Source organism: Crocodylus siamensis, chromosome 7 (assembly GCF_052110815.1).
Source record: "Crocodylus siamensis isolate JL-2025a chromosome 7, ASM5211081v1, whole genome shotgun sequence".
Taxonomy (NCBI): Eukaryota; Metazoa; Chordata; order Crocodylia; family Crocodylidae; genus Crocodylus; species Crocodylus siamensis.
This window is the reverse complement of record NC_143401.1, coordinates 83,416,568-83,437,102: the sequence shown is the minus strand read 5'-3', so window position 1 is coordinate 83,437,102 and position 20,535 is coordinate 83,416,568. Positions and strand designations below refer to the sequence as shown.

General features: G+C 41.1%; 1 protein-coding gene across 2 annotated transcripts in view; it reads left to right on the top strand.

Moving 5' to 3' along the window:
* Positions 1-20,535, top strand: part of WDR11 (WD repeat domain 11) — a 93,000-nt gene that overhangs the window by 8,105 nt on the left and 64,360 nt on the right. For both annotated transcript variants that reach the window (XM_090057345.1, XM_090057344.1), the window contains exons 3-4: positions 8,377-8,530; positions 16,478-16,651. In XM_090057345.1, the coding sequence (XP_089913471.1) occupies positions 8,377-8,530; positions 16,478-16,651 (328 nt within the window). The remainder of the gene's footprint in view (positions 1-8,376; positions 8,531-16,477; positions 16,652-20,535) is intronic.

The following is a 20,535-nucleotide window of genomic DNA, read 5'->3' as shown; positions in this document are numbered from 1 at the left end:
CTACAAGTGGAATGAAGCAGAGTTGTGTTCTGATGCAGGGTTGTGTTCTTTGGGATCTTCTTTTCTACATTGCTGCCCTATGGTTTTGATGGTGGAGGAAGGCATATACCTTCACACAAGATCAGATGGCAAGCTACAATCTACAACATCTAAAGGCCAAGACAAAAGTGGGGCACGTACTCGTTAGGGAGCTCCTTTTTGCTGACGATGCTGTACTCGCTGTCCACGAAGAAGGCCAAATGCAAATAATTATGAATTGCCTCTCCCATGCTTGCAGGATGTTTGCTCTGACCATCAGCATCAAGATGACTGTGGTCTTAGGGTGTTTGCCAGTCACCATCTATCAATCTTGACAACACACCTCTTGAGGTAGTGAACAAGTTATGCTACCTTGAATTGACGGTGAGTGACAACGTATCACTGGCTGAAGAGCTAAATGTGCACATTGGACAGGCAGCTACGACTTTCAGTAAGCTCTCCAAATGAGTCTGGAACAATATATAACTCATAATCAAAACTAAGCTGCTTGTGTACAAAGCCTGCATCCTCAGTGACCTTATATATAGTGGTGAGACATGATCAACATACACATATCAAGAAAAGAAGCTGAACAGCTTCCAGCTACACTGTCTGTGGCACATCCTTGACATGAAGTGGCAAGACAGAATCACCAACTTAGAGGTTATCGCCAAAGCCAACCTGCTAACCATCACTGCACTACTCAAACAGTGATGCCTACATTGGCTTGTCCATCTTCGTACGATGGAAGATGGGCATGTCCTGAGGGACATCCTGTATAGGCAAACTGAAGTTGGGAGAGAAGAGTAGGGTACCCAGAACTGTGCTTCAGAGGTGTCTGGAAGCAGGATGTGAAGGCTTTTGGAATTGACTCAAACCTTTGGGAGGACTTAGCAGGAAACAGGACAAAGTGGTACTGCCTTCTCAATCATGGAGTCCAACATCATAATGAGAAATGGTCACTCAAATTGCAACAGAAACTTGACCAAAGGAAACAGCCTGTCAGTACAGCCCCTAACACCATGTATACCTGTGACCGCTTTTAGGAGCTGCAAGTCTACCATAGGTCTTTACCGCCACAAGAGAGAATGCACTACCAGTCGAATAGCTGCAATACGCACTGTGACTCGCTGATGAATGGATATCATATATATGTACAGTAACATTATTCTAACTTCTCAGACAATAAAGCCACTTTAATATTTTAACGATACTTCAGTGATTTAAAATAATAGCAGTAATGGCCCACAGGGAAGACTGATAGTTAATGGCTTGGCTAGATGTGTTCAGTTTTACTTTGGAACTTTCACCTATTAAGGAAAACTGCCTAGATGTGCTTATTGGATTCCCATTTTTCTGTGAAATTGTGAGCTTATATTAATCTTCTTATCAAACAGAAAGACAAGCTACAATGACACAAAACTCTGGGCTCTATTTTAGCCATAAGCTTTTTATCTAGGGATTATCTCATTTTGGGGTTAAAGGGAAATGTATTCTTTTTGGACAAATTGTAGAGCGGTTAAAATCCATCAAGTATGTTGTCAGGGTTTTTCCTTGCCAGCCTTCAGTGTGAGGGCAAAGCACGTTTCTTTGAACAGGCTTTTCTTAGACTGGAGTGTTGGTGGATGAGTGGCACAGTACAGGGCTACGGGTTGTTTGATGGAAAATTAGACGAACTGTCTGCTTGAATTCAATCTGTTGAGCTAGTTACTACAGCAGCATATACAGCTCAAAACAGTTAACAATCAGGATTTGTATGGGGCACTTTCCGAGAGTGACAGGGAAGTAGTTCCACTTCCGACCCTCTATGTCAAGCTTCAGACAGGTTTGTGGATGATATTGTAGCTGTAGCATGGCTTATTTTCAGTCTCTTCTCTTCTCTCTAAAATATGTTTTATTTAAAAAGTCACAAGAAAATTCAATTGCTGTCTGGAGCATTATTAGCTTTAAATTTGGAGATTAAACCTGTACGTTAAGATATGAAGCAGAAGAATTTTGGCCTTGACTTAGCTACAAATTTTAACACAACTTTAATATGCAATGGCTGCCACTACAGCTGCCACCAGAGCAAATAAACAGGTCTAATTTTACAGCAGAGAATAAACAGAAACCAAAATGCACATGAAGGAACAAGTCAGAGCTGCAACATGACAGAAGTATTTTGAAAGGGCAATTGTATTCTTTTGTAGTATAGGGCAGACATGTTTCTGTCACCCGTACGCTCTCCTGCATTGAGTCAAGAAACACTAGAAAGAAACTATGGGCACAAATTGACTCGGACTGGACATGAGGAAAAACTTCTTTACGAGTCGAGTGCCAAGGGTCTGGAACAGACTCCCCCCCAGAAGTGGTACACCCACCGTGGCGATCTTCAGAAAGCATCTTGACTCCCATCTTGCTGGGGTCATCTGATCCCAGAAGTCTTTCCTGCCCAAGTGCAGGGGGACTGGACCCACTGAGCTGTAAGATTCTTTCCAGCCCCTAACATCCATGAAACTGTGAAACTTACCAAAATTAGAAGACTAAGAATAGTGATTTTAAGTTTAGGTTGATACTTATCAAATGACAGTGGATCTACCACATGTAAAACTGCAATCCACCCATAAATATCTCGAGTCACAGAAGCAAGAAAAGGTTTTTTTTTTTTTTTTTTTTTTTTACAGAAGTAATGGCTCAAATCTGCCACAAAAGAAAGGAAGAGGAGTGGGGGGAAGAGAAGAGACTGAAAATTTGTAGCTAAGTCAAGGCCAAAATTCTTCTGCTTCATTTTTTAACGTACGTTTAATCTCCAAATTTAAAGGTAATAATGCTCCAGACAGCAATTGAATTTTCTTGTGACTTTTTAAATAAAACATATTTATTGGTATTTCTGGTTTTGTTCTCTTTTATTTATTGACTTATGTTTTTAAAAGGAGAGACTTAAACATAAGCTCATTTTGGGTATTGTGCCTGGTATTTCTTACAGTTTGAATTCCCAGTTTTTTAACTCTACATGTGTAGGCACATCCAGATTCTGGTAACATTAGATCTAGGCTACTGCTACTATACTAATATTAAATATAGATATGTCTTTGTGGCTACAGGAAGATTGTTTAACAGAACTGCTTGGATCCATCATTCTTTGTTGATGTGAGTGTGTCTGACTTGCCATTTAAGTGAAAACTGGATTCTTGTTTTTTTTGTTGTGTTTTTTTTAAACTGAGTGATTTCCCCCCCACCAATATCATAATTCTCAGCAGTTGTGCTGATAGCGTGAATTCTGCATCTTTATACATGACAAAACATTGCTCTATTACAAACAGACTCAGATTGCTTCCTTGTATTAGGAGTTTTTGTAAAATATCTCTCTCTCTATATTTTGTGTAACAGTCAATGCAAAAATGGTACATAGCCACAATTTGAACAATAATTATAGTATTCTAGTAAAAGATTAATGGAATAATTTTGGGTATAGATCTTTGCAAGGGGTTGATAAATGACCTTGCAAAGAGTCAGCGTCAGAACTGTTGACCATAATATCCAGTTATTAGAAGTGCACTGATATATCAGTTGCCTATTGGATCAGCACCGATAAAAGGGAAATGACGTTATTGGCGATCATTTTTTTTGCCATTGTAGCTGATAATGTTTACCATCAATTATGCCTTCTGGCCAGGGCCCTGGACACCTTGGTTCCCTCTCCCCTGTGGAACTGGGGCCCCTGGATGCCTGGGTTCCCATGGGAAACGGTGGGTTTCCTCCCCTTGCAGGTGGCCAGCATTTTGGCCTGCAAGGGGTCAAGCTTGGGGCTGCCAGGAACGAGGCACAGGGGGTGCTGTGTGCATGTGCAGGGCTGCATACATGTATGTGGCCAGGAGTACAGCCGGAGCTATGGGCAGCTCATCCAGGGGGCATGGAGGCGCATGTGCCCCCCAGATTTGTGCGCAGGGTGGATGTGGACTGCCTGCAGCGGGCTTGAGGCTTTCTGCTCTGCTACCTTTCCCTTGGGAGCCCCGCACTGGCTGCGCACCCCCTGCCCACCTGGCAGCAGTGGGCACGGCAAGTTGTGCCCACGGCTGCTGGGTGGGCAGGGGGTGCATGACCGGCGTGGGGCTTCTGGGGCAAAGGCGGCAGGGTGGAGAGCCACAGCACCACGGTGGCAGCTTGCATCTGCCCTCACCCCTCTCAGCTGTTCCTCTAAAAAGCATCTCTGAACTTAAAAACGGTGGTGGTGCTTGAACTAAAGCTCATTCGAACTAAAGCCCCACTGCCATTTTTAAGACCCAAGGCACTGATACGTGTGACACCAGAGGCTGCTGGAATGCATCAAAAAAACCCCAAAACAACACATTAGAAAACTATTCATTCACAACGCATTAGAAAACTATTTCTTCTCCTGCTCATTGCAATGAATGACAACAATTCAGCATGAACAGACTGTTATCTTAGCCTCTGCCAGTCCAAATTCTGCTGGGCCAGCCGCAGAACTGAGCCCGACAGATAAGTAAATGCTAGTGTTTATAGTAGTGTTGAAATAACAAAATGAACAAATGCAGTGAAACGGGATAGCAGCAATAATAACAGCTGAGTTTAAAAGATGCTGCATAGCTTAGCTAATGAGTTATAACAAATTCAATTTGGCTGCCTTATAATGATGGCATTTTTGTCTGATTCATGATAGTTACATTTTCCAGCAAACTTTGTCAAACCACACCATTTCAAGAGGAAACAAATGTTAAAGTCCCTAAGAGTTTGGTGTTTTTTCAGAACCACCAGATGGCTGTTTGTTCTCTGGCACAGACTCCAGGAAAACGACTAATTTTTGAAGAGAAAAAGAAAAGTGCAGTAGACAACGTATGCAAAATTATTATGCAGGGTGTGAGCATTCTATACATACCCCTAGATTGGTGTTCTCAAGTGGCACCCAGTTTCAAAAACTAATTTATATATTACAATATTGAGCTCTTTACAGTGGGGCTGTGGGCCAAGCAGGGATAAGCCTGAGCCTGCACTTAACTGCTTATCTCCTCACACTTCAAAGGATCTGGTGGCAACCCAGGGTGCCACACAGCACTTGTATTACATTATGCAGGCAGGCACACTGCTTCTGCTTTAGCTATTGTTTCTCTGCACGAGTCAAACCTAGAAGAGCTACATCAGGAATGGTGCACCTGCCTGTATAATGTAGTGCAGTCAGATGTATTGCCTCTGCTACAGCAACTTCACGGTTGAGCTCCATGTGCTTCCTGAAAACCAAGACATACAGTGCGATTTCACCCGTGGTGGCAGCAGCCCAGAGGAGGCATGTTGGAGACAAACTGGGAAAAGGTGCAGGAAAACTGACATACCTGCCTGCACAGGGACAACTAGCAGAGAAGCACCTTGTGCTACCGCTGGTTGTCCCTGGGGAACGTCCATGCCACATACCCTGCGACGTGTGGCAGGTTGCCCCAGGTGGGGTAGGGGTGGCTGGAGCCAGCACTGGGCTGGCCGCAGCAGCCTTACCTGAGAGTCTGGGGGCCCCCTGGGGCTGCAGCAGTGGTGAATTTTTTAAAATAAAAAAAACCCACCAGGTTCTGTAGGTATGAGATGCGGAAAGCCAAGGCAGGCATGGCGATCAAGCTGGCATCTGGAATAAAGGACAACAAAAAGTCCTACAGGTCCATGGGAAGCAAAAAAAAATTGAGCTCCACTGTGGTACCCCTACTGAATATGGAGGGACAGCCCACAGTTGATCCCCATGAAAAGGCAGAGCTCGTAAATGGATACTTCACATTGGTATTCCAGAAAGCTAGTAGGAGCTGTGCACCTGTCCAGAGGCCCAGGGAATATGGGGAAGTCAACAGACAGCATGAAATCAGTCCCGAACGTGTGAGGGTCCTCTTAGAACAATTGCAAGTTTTCAAGTCTGCTGGGCCAGACGGCCCACATCCAGGAGTCTCCCATGAAATTCTCTCAATTCCTGTACTATTAGGAGCCTGGAGGATAGGCCCTAGGAAGAGAGACTCCAGCAACTAGGCTTGTTCAGTCTGAGTAAGAGGAGGCTGAGAGGTGACTTGATAGCTGCCTACAAGTATGTCGGTGGGGGGGGATCAAGATCTAGGGGAGCAACTCTTCAGGAGGGCACCCATTGGGAGGATGAGGACCAATGGGTACAAACTAATAGAGGGAAGACTTAGGCTGGACATAAGGAAGAACTTCTCTATAAGGGTAACTAGAACCTGGAACGCTCCTGGCAGAGGTGGTGCAGTCGCCATCGTTGGAGGTGTTCAAGAGGAGACTGGATAGTTGAACTAATTTGAGTTCATTTACCCCCTGCCTATGGCAGGGGACCGGACTTGATAATCATACAGGTCCCTTTCCAGTCTATGATCCTACAATGTAGTGTAGTCAGCATGCCTTTCCGCAGTAGCCGTTTCTCACTTCAGCTCTGACCTGACTCCTGAAAACAGAGGTGCAGAGGGAACCATTCCATCTGCCCTTGGATGCCTCTGTTTCCAAGAGATGTTGTATCGGGTCAGAAGGGAAGGGCTGCGGCAAGAGCACGCACTTGTTGCCAGCCTTCTCAAAGTTGCCTCTTTCAATGGTTGACCATTCTCATAGTCAGAAGGTTCCTCCTAATCTCCAACTTAAATTTCCCCTGCTAAAGCTTGAGGCCATTGTTCCTGCTAGATGGAGTTCCATTCAGAGTTCCAGGACTTGTGGAGAAAAATCTAGCTCTAAGCCTATAAAGGTTGAGAACCACTGGTTTAGGGTCAGATTAATACCCCTGATACCATACCAACCTAATGTGCCAATCTACCCCCTGAAACAGTATGTCCAGTTTCAGGACATGGCTCAGAGAAGCATGCCTAAAGGAAAAAAAAAGATAGGCTATGTGTATGCAGAAAACATTTTAAAGCTTTGTAGTTCTGTTGAATTGAGACCAAATTTCTCAGAAACAGCATAAAGTGGCTTTTTAGCAAGGGTCAACTGTATGCCAGTTTTAGTTTTGTAACTCCACTTGTCTCAGCCATCTTGAGCAGTTGCTGATAATGTTCACAGTACTGTGTGTACTTGTAGAAACATACTTAATATATAATATATTGAGCTAATAAGGCACATTTCTTTCTCATATTAAAAAAATCATTTCTAGGCAAATTACAAGCCTGGAAAAAATCAGTCCTTAAAGGGCAGAATTTTCAGTATGTAATGAACAGCTGAACAGAAGGGAACAGAAGGAAGCCATTGTGCAACCTTAGAATAGTAGTGTCGCTTCTGCAACTATACTGTCCTCTCCCTGGGCTTTTCTTACCCAAAGAACCACCAGCCTCTGTACACAAAACCACTGTCCTAGTGACCCTCTCTGATCTGTAGGGTGAACTTTTGACTATTATTCTCATAATACTTCATCCATTATACCAAACGTTTCCTCTTGAAAAATATTGAGTCTCATTTTTGCTGGGTCTTTTCAAATGTTAAGATTCTCATTCAGTAGCAGTATAATTTGTGAGGGGGCTCTCTAAGTACAGACGACAGTTCTGAGCTACTAGAACCATTTATTTTTGCTACAAGTTTAACTTCACTGTCTGGCAGCCCGAGCACCAAGGTTTATGAAAACAGATTGTGAGGTGGGAGCTAAATGAGTGAGTTTCTAACTGGGTGCCAGGGCCTGGCTTTTAGAAGACTCTCAGCTTCTCCTGCCATGGCCCAGTCCATAAACTGTATCCAAGAAAGCAGTTGTTCAGATTGAAGGGAAGCCGCTGGAGCAGTCTCCTTCATGCCTCTGAAGTTTCAGGGACCAGGCTAGAGGAGTATAGCCATATAGTTCTGGATCATGCAGTTTACACAGACATGGCTGTCTTCTTAAATAGTAGAGCTCTGTTGCCCAGAGGGAGCAAAAGGGATACGAGTTTTTTACATGAGAGTGCTCACCAAAAATAATGCATGGCATTTTGTGAAAGTTTGATGTTGCAAAATATAAACCTACATTTACACATAATCTGTGAAAGAGAACAGGCATACATTCCATCATAATTTTGTGACTTGTAGGTGCTTGATAACAACCTTAATGTTCTTAGTATTTTTTAGAATTATTATAATTTGTGGAAGCAGGGGAAATGAGTTCTCTGTGTTTCAATACTATACATGCTTCTGTGCACAGTTGTAATATAGTTTTGATAAACTTAATTAGTTGTTCAGCAGATCATAGTATCTGTTTACACGTGTCATTAACTGTTACCATTATTTTCTGTGGTGTGTTTATTATAATTTGTTTTATGTTTACTGGAACCCACATAGAAAGGATTAAACATGTTATCTTTATAATATATAGCTATTTTAACTGTCCTAATTCCCATGGGACTGGATATTTTAACTGGTTTTCATTAATATCATCAGGTTAAATGGGCTAAAGAAAACTACCATCACAACATTGGCTCTCCATATTCTCTGCGTTTAGCCTCTGCTGATGCCACTGGAAAAATAATTGTTTGGGATGTGGCAACAGGAACAGCACGCTGTGAAATACAGGAGCATACAAAACCAATCCAAGGTAAGGAAGTTGTATGATGTTTGTATGATCCATGAGTTTAAATTGGAGCTTGGAGGTAGAACTCACTCATTCTGTTCAGTTCACTGCTGAGTTACTGTCTGACTGAGAAATCATTTGCCTTCTCTGCCTGTTTAAAGTAGATGTGAGAAGACTTATCAACCATCTGTAAAGCTGTGGGGCTTAATTTATACCTACAGTGCCTTCTTGTGATCTTTTGATGAAAAGTGCTATAAATTACAATTTTAAAAAATTAAACGTATTGCTAAAAATTCACGCAAAGAATTGAATGTTTTCTTGTTTTGCTTTAGGGACTTAATGCAGTTTGTCGCCCATATAAATACTACTGACATTTATAACAGTACAAGACCTATGCAGCTATACAGCACTATAAATCATGTATTTCGCTGTACCCTTTTACCATAAAAGAAGTATTAGAAGATACATTTTATATAGCTGTTACTGACCAAGCATGTCAGTATGATGTTACATTTGTAATGTATAATTGTAAGGAATAAGTTTTTCTTGTAAACTGTTAAGCTTTGAGCATGTATAGCTGTTGTCCTTGGGGCTCAGGAGCAAGATGCTATTCTGTGTGTGTGAGGTTATATGTACAGTGCAGTAAAATGGACTAGAGAGCGGAAACAAAGGGGGGATATATTGGGAGGAGGAATTTGGTTTGTGAAGTCCCATTTCTGAAGGGAGTTACTTTGCAACATGTCAATGGGAAGCCATACATGTGTAGTCCTGCTTACCTAGGAATTGGGATGTTCTTTATTTTATGTCCATAAAACAGTATTATAGATTAATGGAGAAATTCCCAGCAGTTTTCAATTTTCTGTCTAGGACCAGGACCCCAAGCAACATGTTTCTTAACATAAATTTCCCAAATTTCACACAAATTTGGAGTTGTAATCTTGGCAAGAAATTTAGGGTGTTCTTGCTGTTGGGTGCTGCTGAGAGTTTTTAGGGAAGGCAGGTGCTTGGTTTTGCATAATTGTTTCTTTGTCCTAATTCCAGTGGGACTGGATATGCTGTTAGTAGTAACTATGAATGATGCCTCGTGGGGCTCTTCCTCCACTCATCTTGCTTGCCACCAGACAGCTTAGTTTTGGAGACTGGAAGCTGACTCCATAATTTCTAAGAGCACCTCTTGCTGTAGAGTTCACAGCTATACCTTTAGGGGCAATGAAAAAGAGAAAGGGAGCTGAAGACTTGACCTGGAGTTGTGGGGTAGAGCAGATAGGAGCAGAAAGAAAGCATGTTTCTCTCTTTGTCACTGGCCTTCAGTCTAGCAAAAGCTTCTTGTGGCATATTGCTATAGAGGCAGTCCTGGGACTTACGACACAATTAGTTCCTGAAAACTATGTCTTAAGTCGAAATATTGTAACTCGGAACCAATTTTCTCATAAGAAACAATGTTATAAATGGGGGATTGGTTCCTAAACCAAGGCCTAATACTCTAATTTCACCAAAAATACCCCAGAATTTTGTACTTGATCAATTATAGATGGGTAGTATAGCTACATTAATGTATTTATATTGTAAATAGTAATCATATTGATTTGGAAGGACCTCTTTGAGGCGACTTTGCTGGACTTTTTGACGGGCTCTTGGTTGGACTTTTTGGAGGGTTCTTGGTTGGAGTCTTCTCAGGAGTCTTGGCTGCAGGTTTTTCTGGAGTCTTGTCTGCTTCCTTTAAGAAATTGTTCAAGGAAGTTTGGACAGTTGTTCTCCAGGGAGATGGGTGGCATGGTGTCACATGGGATCAAGTGTTGTAAAGGCAAAACGGATGTCATAAAGTTGAAATAGGGTGTCAATTTATAGATGTTGTAAGTGCGAAACGTTGTAACTTGAAACGTTGCAAGTCGAGGACTGCCTGTACATGCATTCCATCACCAGGCCAGCATTCCCTCGCTTTCCCTCCCTCCCACACACACCTACCTGTCTTGCGTCTGTTGTCTCCCATGGCCTCTGATCCTCACTGCCATGCATTTGCATTTTCATAGACCTGCATTTTCCATATTGGCTTCTATTCCATCCAGGAGAACACAAAGCAACAGCAGACTCTCCCTACGCTGATGAAGGGTGTTTGTGCCCAAAGTTTGCAAAGAACAATTTTTGCAAAGAACGGTTTTTCCAATGATTTAGTTGGTTTAATAAAAGATATTACATCTACCCAAAGAACCTTGTCTGCCTATGGCACATTGGTGGCCTAAGAAGGTGAAAAGTCCTACTTTGATGATTGAATTGGGAACTGTTTAACCAGGAGACGTAGATGCTTCTCGTGTTTTCACCAGTGATTTTATGCATGATTTTTGGAGCATGTCACTTCATGCATGCTGATATGTTTCCCTGGCTATACAATAGGGATAATACTACTTGTCCACTCTTGTAAAATACTGAAGTCTTTGGCTAAAAGTAACTATATTATTATTGGTAGCAGGGCCTTGCAAGTAGCTTCTGTTTGCCATGATGGCTGTTAAAAGATAGGCAACTTTATTTTGTTGGGAATTCTTAAATACGCAAGTTCCCTACAAATGTTAAGTGTCCTTGTGATTTTACAATAAATAACAAATCTTCTGTTTTAGTGCTACTCACATCGTTGTTAACATGGATTATTTATGAATTTATATATTTTGGAACGTCATTCCTGTGCAATTACATTTCCATGGTGAGTTTCCAAGAATAATTGCTAGCTTATTTGGTCTCTGAGCTGGCTTTAAAACTCCACATGACACTGACATTCTGTTTTTATCTTTTAATTCTATTATCTGAAAAACCACTTAAGAAATTAGAAAACAGAAGCATAAAACACATCAAAACCTTGTTACAGTGGCTATGACATGGGTTCAATTAATTTAATTAACCTTTGTTTCTTCTGTAATGTTGTATGTTTTCTTTTTCTAATACGACTGAGTGGATGACTGTTTGCAGTGGCTTTGTACATTTTGTTCAAACCTATTTGCATTCATTCCTAGTTATACATAGTTTGTGCATTCTCACCCAGAGTAAGTTTTTATGCCTGTTTAAATATCTGTTAGATATTTAAGTCCATGTTATTTTAATGTCACTTCAAGGTGGCGAAAGATTACATTTTAATTTGCAATTGAAAGTTTGAGCCTTAATTTCCGGTCCATCTCTCAAGCCTGGCAGTAGAGATAATCTCTTCCCATACTCCTGCATATAGCCCATTGTCACAGAAATGTTTCTTGGTGTCTTAATATAAAACCTCGTAGTTGATCTCTCCTTCTGTGATCATACAGTACTACTTCTCTAAACACAGAAATGAGTTATACAGGAAAAAGGTGGAGAAGTTTTCTGTATCCTTCACTGTCTTCAATGCAGGAAGTGCTTCTCTTCCATGCCTTGCTCTAATACCATATTTTATTGCATACAAAACGCACAGCTTTCCAAAAACCAGCCACTGAAAATTGGGGTGCGCATTGTGATCAAGGGAATTTAGTAACAGCAGTCACACATGTTTCTGCCAGGCAAAACCAAAAGTAACTGTGCATGGGATCCATAGGTAGCAGGACAGTGAGTAGGCTCAGCTTCCTAGCTGCTGCTACATATGTGCTTATTATAAGGAAAGATCTTTTTTCCTTCATGCTGCATTTCAAAAACAAAGTGCTCATCTTCTGGGGCATGCTGCATACAATACAACATTCTGTCATTTTCTGTCATTCTGCACTGTCTGGCCTGTGATCCTTTTCTCTCTTTCATTCCTGAACTTTCTTCTCTTGCTGGTAGATGGCATTTCAGTTCCACTGGTACGGTTTTGTTAAAGTGGCTTTTTTCTTCCCTTCCTTGTCCTACTCAGCAGTAGCTCATAATAGCAGATGATAGTTGGTGCTTCATTCATTCTATCTGGTTGTACAGGCTTTGCTACACAATCAGGGGCTTTGAAGTCAATGGAACCCAGTGGCAGTAAAGAGAGTCAGCCGTAGGATGACCTGCTGGTTCTCCATGCATCGTCAATACATTTCTCACAGATGTCTTGCAGTTTAAGAACTGCTGACATAAAAAACAGCTATACTTCTTGTGCATAGTTTAATATAACCAGTTCATCCAGCAGTGTATTCTTGGCTACTTTTGGTATAATATTTCTTCATACATTGGATGTCTAGCACTAAAGGAACATGAATAGCACTGATTTAAGGAGAAGACTTTGCTTCCTCTTGTAATGCACCATTGGGTGAAGCAGTGACCAAGGAGTTGCATTTAACTGTACTGCAATTTAAATAGACGCAATCAGCGTAAAAATAATTTTTTTCTGTGAAATATAGTGAGATGCTGTATGTGCCATGAAGAGCTTAAATAGACAGTGGGAGAAAATATCAATCCTGCTTTATATGTGGGGATCTGAAGTAGGGAGTTATATGAAGATGAAGGTAAAGAGTCTGTGTTGCTGTCTATACTGCTTGGCCATCTTTCCTCCCATCTCTATATAAATCCTCCTTCCATTTCACCATAATCCTTTGATTATAATTATATGCTGTCTGTTTATTTACGAGCTTCACATCCCTTTGTGTTCATTGAATTTGGCAAGTCTTACTATTGACTGCAAAGGGGTTAAGTGAAACCATGATGAGTACTTTAAAAAAAACCTTAGTACCATATTTTCTTGCATAATACCTGCACCTTTTCTCCATTCTCCTCCCCCATCCCTGGACCCCTGTTTACTTGGTACTGCATATTGGTTCTAGTCTTTTAAAAATATCTTATGCAGAGTAAAAAACAGATGCACTTGCCTTCTCCACAGGATAGATTAAAATATACACTGCATGTGTGGATTAGAAATAGTTTATTATTTTTTTAGAAAATGGGAGAAATTGCATATGAAAAGTCATCCTCTCTGAAAGATATTTTCAGACTTGAATAAAAAGCTCTTCTCATGAGCTCAGAAAATTTTCAAAGTAATCTGGTATTTCATACAAATGATTTGGTACATTCTTTTGCATTTTTATAATGACTTTTCTATCACATGTGATACAAAAAAGCAATGCCATCTGTTAAAGTGAGCTATAAAATTAAAATTTAATGGAAAGAAAAATTGAGAACTCGGAAGATTTTTAATTACACCCTGTGTTTGAGATTGGAAACATTTTAATACAATTATAGCACAAGCACATTCTTTTCATGTGCTGTTACAAGTTTGCTTTTTTATTTATTCAGTATCTGACAGAATTTAGAGATGTCTGAAGCTTGCAGCTTGGTCTACTAGCATAGTTTTTTCCTTTTTATATTAATTGTTCTGATTTGATATTTTTTCTCCATGAAGATCGAGTAAGAGAATTTTATATTTGCATCTGGAGAATAGATGTAAATGGAAATTCGTGAAAAGGAGTAGGAAAAATACTTAAACACATCTTCTACTAATGGAATATTTGTGAAGGAAAAACATGTACAAACTTTGGCTAAAAGAGACACACATAAGCAGCAGGGCAGTCTGGAAAAAAATCTTTAATATTTATATACAAAGCAGAATGAAATGGAAGTTATTACATATGCATCACATAGCTATGCATCTTCAATCATATTTCAGTTGTGGAATCTAACCCACCAAGTTTCTGCAGTGCTACTTAACAGGGTAGATTTGATTTAAATCCAGTCAATTTAAATCATGACTTAAAGTGTGATTTACATCACTGGTCAGGAAGCCTCACTTTAATCATTGTTTTGTACAAAACGTTCATTCTTGTTATTTGATATTCTTTATTCATTTAACTTCTTGAAACTGCAGTTTTAGAGAAAGGTAAGGACTTGCAGAGACAGTAAGGCTGATGGGTAGGTAATCAGGTCTGTTATCTCCCATCTCCATATACTGCTATTAACAAGGATGTTACTGGTTTCCCTCACTTTATGCGGGTTCTGTATATGCGAATTATGCAATGACCCTTTTTATACCAAAAATTCGTCATATGCAAGGTAAATTCACTCTTATGCGATTGGTGTGGTGGAAGCCCACAATCAACTGCTTTGTGCAATGCAGTGTGGGAGTGATGTGCACCAAAATATAGTCTCCTGTGTGGATCTGTGCGCCTCGCTCGTTGTCTGTGATATGTTTGTGTAGTTGCCATCCCCATTATGGTAACATTCACTACCACCCTGTGCTTGTGTGTACTGTCTCCTGTTGGTGAGTACCAAAATTGGCTTGTAAAAGTTGTAGAAATAGGTCTGGGGATCAGTACAGTCAAGCTCTTGGAACGTATCCCTGTTTGTGACATTATAAAGTAGGTGCCCTTTGTGCGAATTTGAGTTATGCACCATTTTCGAGGAACGCATGCACAGCATAAAGCAAGGGAAACCTATATCTCTGGAGACAACAGACTCTCTCTATGGCTGAAGGAGGCCGTTTGTGCCCAAAAGCTTGCAAAGAACAATTTTCCCAACTCTTTAGTTGGTCCAATAAAAGATATCACATCCACCCAAAGAACTTTATCTGCCTATGATGTGTGGAGACACAAATCCGTAGTTTGAGAACTGAAACTAAGTATCAAAGAGATGCTTCATGGGATCTTCTAGACTGAGCACTGAGTCCCACTGGGTAGAGTGGTTTTCTTTAATCTTTACTAATCTGTAGAGGAGCCTCTGGGAACCCCATAAGATTGGGCCCCTAATATAGTCCATGGCCTGTTGTGACTTATTCATAAAACTTCTAAAAAGGTTACATGAATATATTGTCTCAAATTGTATATAATTAGAAGTTATAATCTCTATTCCATGATGATATCTAAGTTTATTGGGGGAGGGTGTGGTTGTAGTGTTTGTGGGGGAGGGGTTGATGGTATGGTGCGTTGTGCAAGGGAGTCCCCTGCGCGCACCTCCCTGAACTGGTTAGCACCCACCCCGCAAGAGCCCAGAGCCCACATGCCCTGTGATGCCTCTCCATCACCACCAGCAGCACGTAGCCCCAGTGTGCCCCACTCCTGCTTTGCACTGCCCCGCTGTGGCACTTCCTGCTACTCCCTGGGCACGCAATGGAGCTGGAGTGTTTTCTTCCAGCTACCACTGCCACTGGCCTCAGCCCCATGGTACTGGTGGGGAACCATGTGCACAGCCTCAACCCAGTGTGCCTTGCACCTGCTCCAGACTCGCTCATCCAGGTGTGGCACCAGCAGCTGCTGGGCAGAAACTACTGCTTGACAAGGGGGGGGAAAAATGGCCTCTCCCCCTCATCACTGCTGAGCAGTTCTTAGTGCAACCACCTGGAGCTGGCACTGCGCCGGCCTGCCCTGCGGCTCCATTGCTGCCTCTAGGCTGCCCAGCTCAGCAGTGGTGATAGTGCAGAGCAGCCTCAGGGCAGCCCAGGCGGTGGTGATGCAAGGCAGCCCAACACAGTGTAGGCTCCAGGCGGCTGCACTAAGAACTGCTTGGCAGTGGTGAGGGGGAAGGGCAGCTTTTCCCTGCAGTGAGCAACAGTCTGCCTGGCTGCTGCTGCTGCTGAGCCTGCATGGACGAGTCCGGAGCAGGCATGAAGAGCACCAGGTTGGGGCCGTGCATGCGTGTCCCTTCTGGTATTGTGGGACTGGGGCCAGTGGGAGCCGAAAGAAGGAGCCGCTGCCTAGGAAGGCAGTCCAGCCACAGAGCTGCCCCAGCCTCACTGCGTTGCCAATGGGTGTCAGGATGTCATAGCCACGTGTTGCCTGGGCCAGGCAGGACCAAGAGACCTGCTGTGGGCTGGACAAAGCACCTCCGTGGGCTGTATTTTACCCACCCTTGAATTAGATGGTGCTAGGAAGGGGAGTATGTATATACGTGTGTGCGCATACAGCACCTTTACACTGCTTTATCCTGTATTTAAACCAAATTCATATTTGGAACTATGAACTGTTCAGCTTAATGACTCCCAATAAGTCACTCTCAGTTCTTCTAAGACAAAGTTTCTTTTTAATGGAATTGAATAATTTCAAGCACTGCTATTTCGTCTCTTCTTTCTTTTGGTAGACATGCAATGGTTATGGAATCAGGATGCTTCCCGAGACTTACTCCTAGCAGTTCATCCACCAAACTACATTGTCCTATGGAATGCAGACACAGGCACCAAGCTCTGGAAGAAAAGTTATGCAGAAAACATTCTTTCCTTTTCATTCGACCCCTTTGATCCTTCACATTTAGCTTGTAAGTTTGCTTACATATATATTTTTTTAGTATGTTTATCTTTTTGTACATTGATTTTATGGTGCCAGTATTGCATGGACAGGAATTTTTTTAACATTAACTACTTACATTTCAAATACAAAATAACCAACACCGTCATTTGATCACTGCACTGATTGTCATGAGGGTCCGCTCAATTGAAGTACTCCAGGTCACTCTTGATTGCTTCTGTGAAGCATAGGAAATGTTTGGTCTCAATGGATGTATCTACATGAGATGCTAACTGTGCAGTAGCCTAATAACACTGCACATTAGCGTGCAGTGTAAAAACTGTGCTAATATGCTGCTGCGCAGTTAGCATCATTAAAAAGCCATGTGTGGGTGCTACTGCGCAGTAGTGCCAGTTACTGCGCATTGATTTAGTACTTGGGTATACAAGTACTAAACTCAATGCTTAGTAACTATGTTGCAGTAATGAATGTGTAGACACACCCATTGTCAACTTCACAGAAACCAAGATACCTTACCAACTAACCCCAAACCAACCAGCTGTTCTACCACACATTACAATTAAAGGATAAACCTTGGAGAAGTTTGATCTTTTTTCTTACCTGGGTAGCCACCTTTTTTAAAAAGATGGTGATACTCAACGGTGGATCTAATTTGGTGGTGCCATCTTTGGACAACTCCAAAATTGTATCTTTGATGATCTTGACATCAGGACCCAAGCTTCTCTCTAACAGGCTTTTGTCATCCCTAACCTGTTGTATGGGTGTGAAACTTGGATGATATATTGAAAGCACATGAAAACTTTAGAATGTTATCATCAATAAGGTTTTTGGAAAATCCTCTGTATCAGTTGGAAGGATAGAAGATTAAATGCCAGTGTTCTGGTTTAGTCAGGCACTACTAGCAGTGAAGCCATGGCTGGAGGAGAGAACATGTGAAGAGTTTTGAAGTTAACAACAAGAAGTGATGCAGGATATTCAGGGTAAGGAGCTGAGAGGTTAGGCATCCAAACAGTTCACAACTAGATAAGACGAGGATGAAAACATTAGGGGTAGTGTTTGGTGGAGGAGGACTGTGAGCATTAGGTAAACTGGAGAGGAGAAGGTTACAGTATGTGGAGACAGTCGGGACATGCATAAGATTGTAGCCAGTGGGATGGGAAAGTAGTGTGAGGTTTTTCTACATGTCATGCAAGAAGACATAATAGCATTTGAAAACGGGATGTAATAGACTGAAAGGGGCACATTGGTGTTATACTCAGTTTACTAGTTTTGTGAACAGGAAAGACTCGGATTTGGGCAACAACAACGATAAATAACAAGGATGTGGAAAACGGTCAGGAAGGAAAATAAAAATTCTTCAAATAGACTGTCTACCAAGTTTTTATTTTTATGGAAACCCCAGGGCATTGCTGTAGTAATTCTAGTTGTCTTTTCTTCAGAAATATATATCCTAGCTTTGCAGAGAAAAAATCATTTTGATCATTGTGCTGTTTAAAACTTTTGGCTTTCCTTTTTGTAGATGCAGCAAAACAAAGCAAGTTGGGTTTGAATGAAATTCAGCATGAATGGTGTTTGGATTTTGATATAATTAGGGAAATTTGCTTGGGATTCTGAAGACTGAATATAAAAGTTAGTTTATTATTATTTGCTCTTTCTTTACTGCATTCCCAAGGATAATTCCACCTCTGCCACTAATCCGTTGCAGCTTTCTTGCATATTTCCTGACTCATGGTTCTTTTTTCATCCATAAAATGGGTAAAGTACTTACTGAGATGGACAGTTCACCCAGAGTTTAAAAGCAACTGCCTGGCAGTGGCAGCAGCATTTCTACTACATTTCTGCATTTCATGGTGCATTATAACCTGATTCCTTCTAAACTTTTCATTCCACAGGTGTTAACCACCCTCTCCCCTTTAATGGGCTTGATGTTTCACTAATTAAGTTATCTTTTCTTTTGCCATTCTGTTGTCTTCTCGTAGCTCTTGGTAATGCAGCTCCTGTTTTGCAGCCCTGCAGACTGTTTTTAACTTTAGCTAGAACTGTTAACTCAGGTTAACATTAACTCAGATGTGGATATAACTTTCAGTGAAGCATTGGATGCGCTGTCGAACTGCTCAAGAAGGCTAGCTTTTGTTTTATGAATCTAAAAGCGGTGTAGGTTTATTTCTAGTGACCACAGGATTAATTAAACAACACATTTTGATTATGTGTGCTTTGTTGTTTTTTTAATACATAAAAGATGATATAGCAAATTAATGCTCTTTCTAATAAAGTTATATTTTTTTGTTTTGATTTTAAATGGAATAATATTAAATTATTCCAGCAGATAATTAGTAAAGCTTCTATGGTCCAGCAGATTAGTAAAGCTTCTAGGTTATTTTTAACTGAAAAAGTATATATTGTTTTATACGTGATGATATGCTGCAGCATCTGCACTGTCCTTTTCAAAATCCTAAATCTGCCCATGCTTACTGATTTGATTTGAAGCTGTAAAATCCTGTGCAAGTGCAACCTATTCTCTTGGGACTGGGGGTTCCCCCAGTTCTTAGGGAGGAAATTTCCAAAGGCATGAAGGAGAATTGTCAACTGAGTCCTGTTTTGTAATTTTACATACTTCCCTTTAATCAGGGAGTATTTGCCATTGAGTGTTTTGGTACAGGGCACTGATAAATCTTGATGGAAGCTTCTAATGTAGTATTAAGTGGCTGGACGTGGAGCCTCCGCTCCACCTAGCTCCGCACCACTGCTGCTCCACGGGGCTAGTCTCCTACATTTCTACACGGGGTCCCCCAAAGCATGGGGCAGTCACCCCAATTCAACTCCCTCCCTCCCCCCCGGGTCAGCCCTGGCTGCAGTTCTTAAGAAATCCCTGAATTACCTTGCTTTGTTTCAGTGGAATGTTAGTTCTGGACACTGTCCATGATTTATACTGATCCTTTCAACTGTTTCACTTTAGATTGTGTTCAAGAAAACTAGATTCAGCTAAGGTGTTTGTTCCAAGTGCCTCTCATGCCCTTCTGAGAGTCAGAACCTCACCTGTCATATCTTCTGCTGCCAAAACTTCTGGCTGCTTCTTCTGATAGCTTGTAGTACAGTTATACATGTTCAATATAATATTCTGTAGCCTGTGAGAATTGGAAAATTTGAAGGTCAGAGAAAAATAACACAGGTATTGCAGTACTAATTGATTTCCATATTTAATTGGATAAACGCCCATATGCTTGAATTTACTATAATTGCTAGAATTTCTAATCAGGGTACCAAAGTTGCAATACTGGGGACCTTGCATCAGAGTACCCAAAGCCCTGCATATAATGTTTTAAAGTGAAGAATAGTTTATTTAAATGATCAAGATAAGCAGTTGTTTCCACTAACAGTTGATAAGCACTTTTTCTGTATGCATCTGCATCAGAAGTGCTGAGTGGAAAAAAAGGCTGAGAATATGCACATGAAAAGTAGCTCATGTTTTAATTGTATTGTTTAATGTGGCGATTTATTCAGTTACCTTGTTCAGATTTTCTCTATTGGAATAGTATGCTTCACAGACCAGTCCAAAGGATGAAATTTTGGGTAATAACCTCACTGCCACTAATTAAAGATGTGACCCCAGTTTTTGTTTAACGGAAATGTACAAATGTGGTATGTAAGCAGACTGGGCTGGATAAATATAATTAATTCTCTTATTGCAGTATAGTAATAAACAACTAATGCTTTTTGTGGTTATCATGCTTCATAACTTTTAATACTAAATGAAAAAACCCTGCAACTTCCTGTTTTTGTAAAGGATGCGAGTATTATCCTTGTTTTATAGATACAAGCATACTTGTTTTTTGTCCGAGCTCACTCAGAGTTTTCCTGTGCTGCTGTTATGAGTTAAATTCTGTGAAGGTAAAT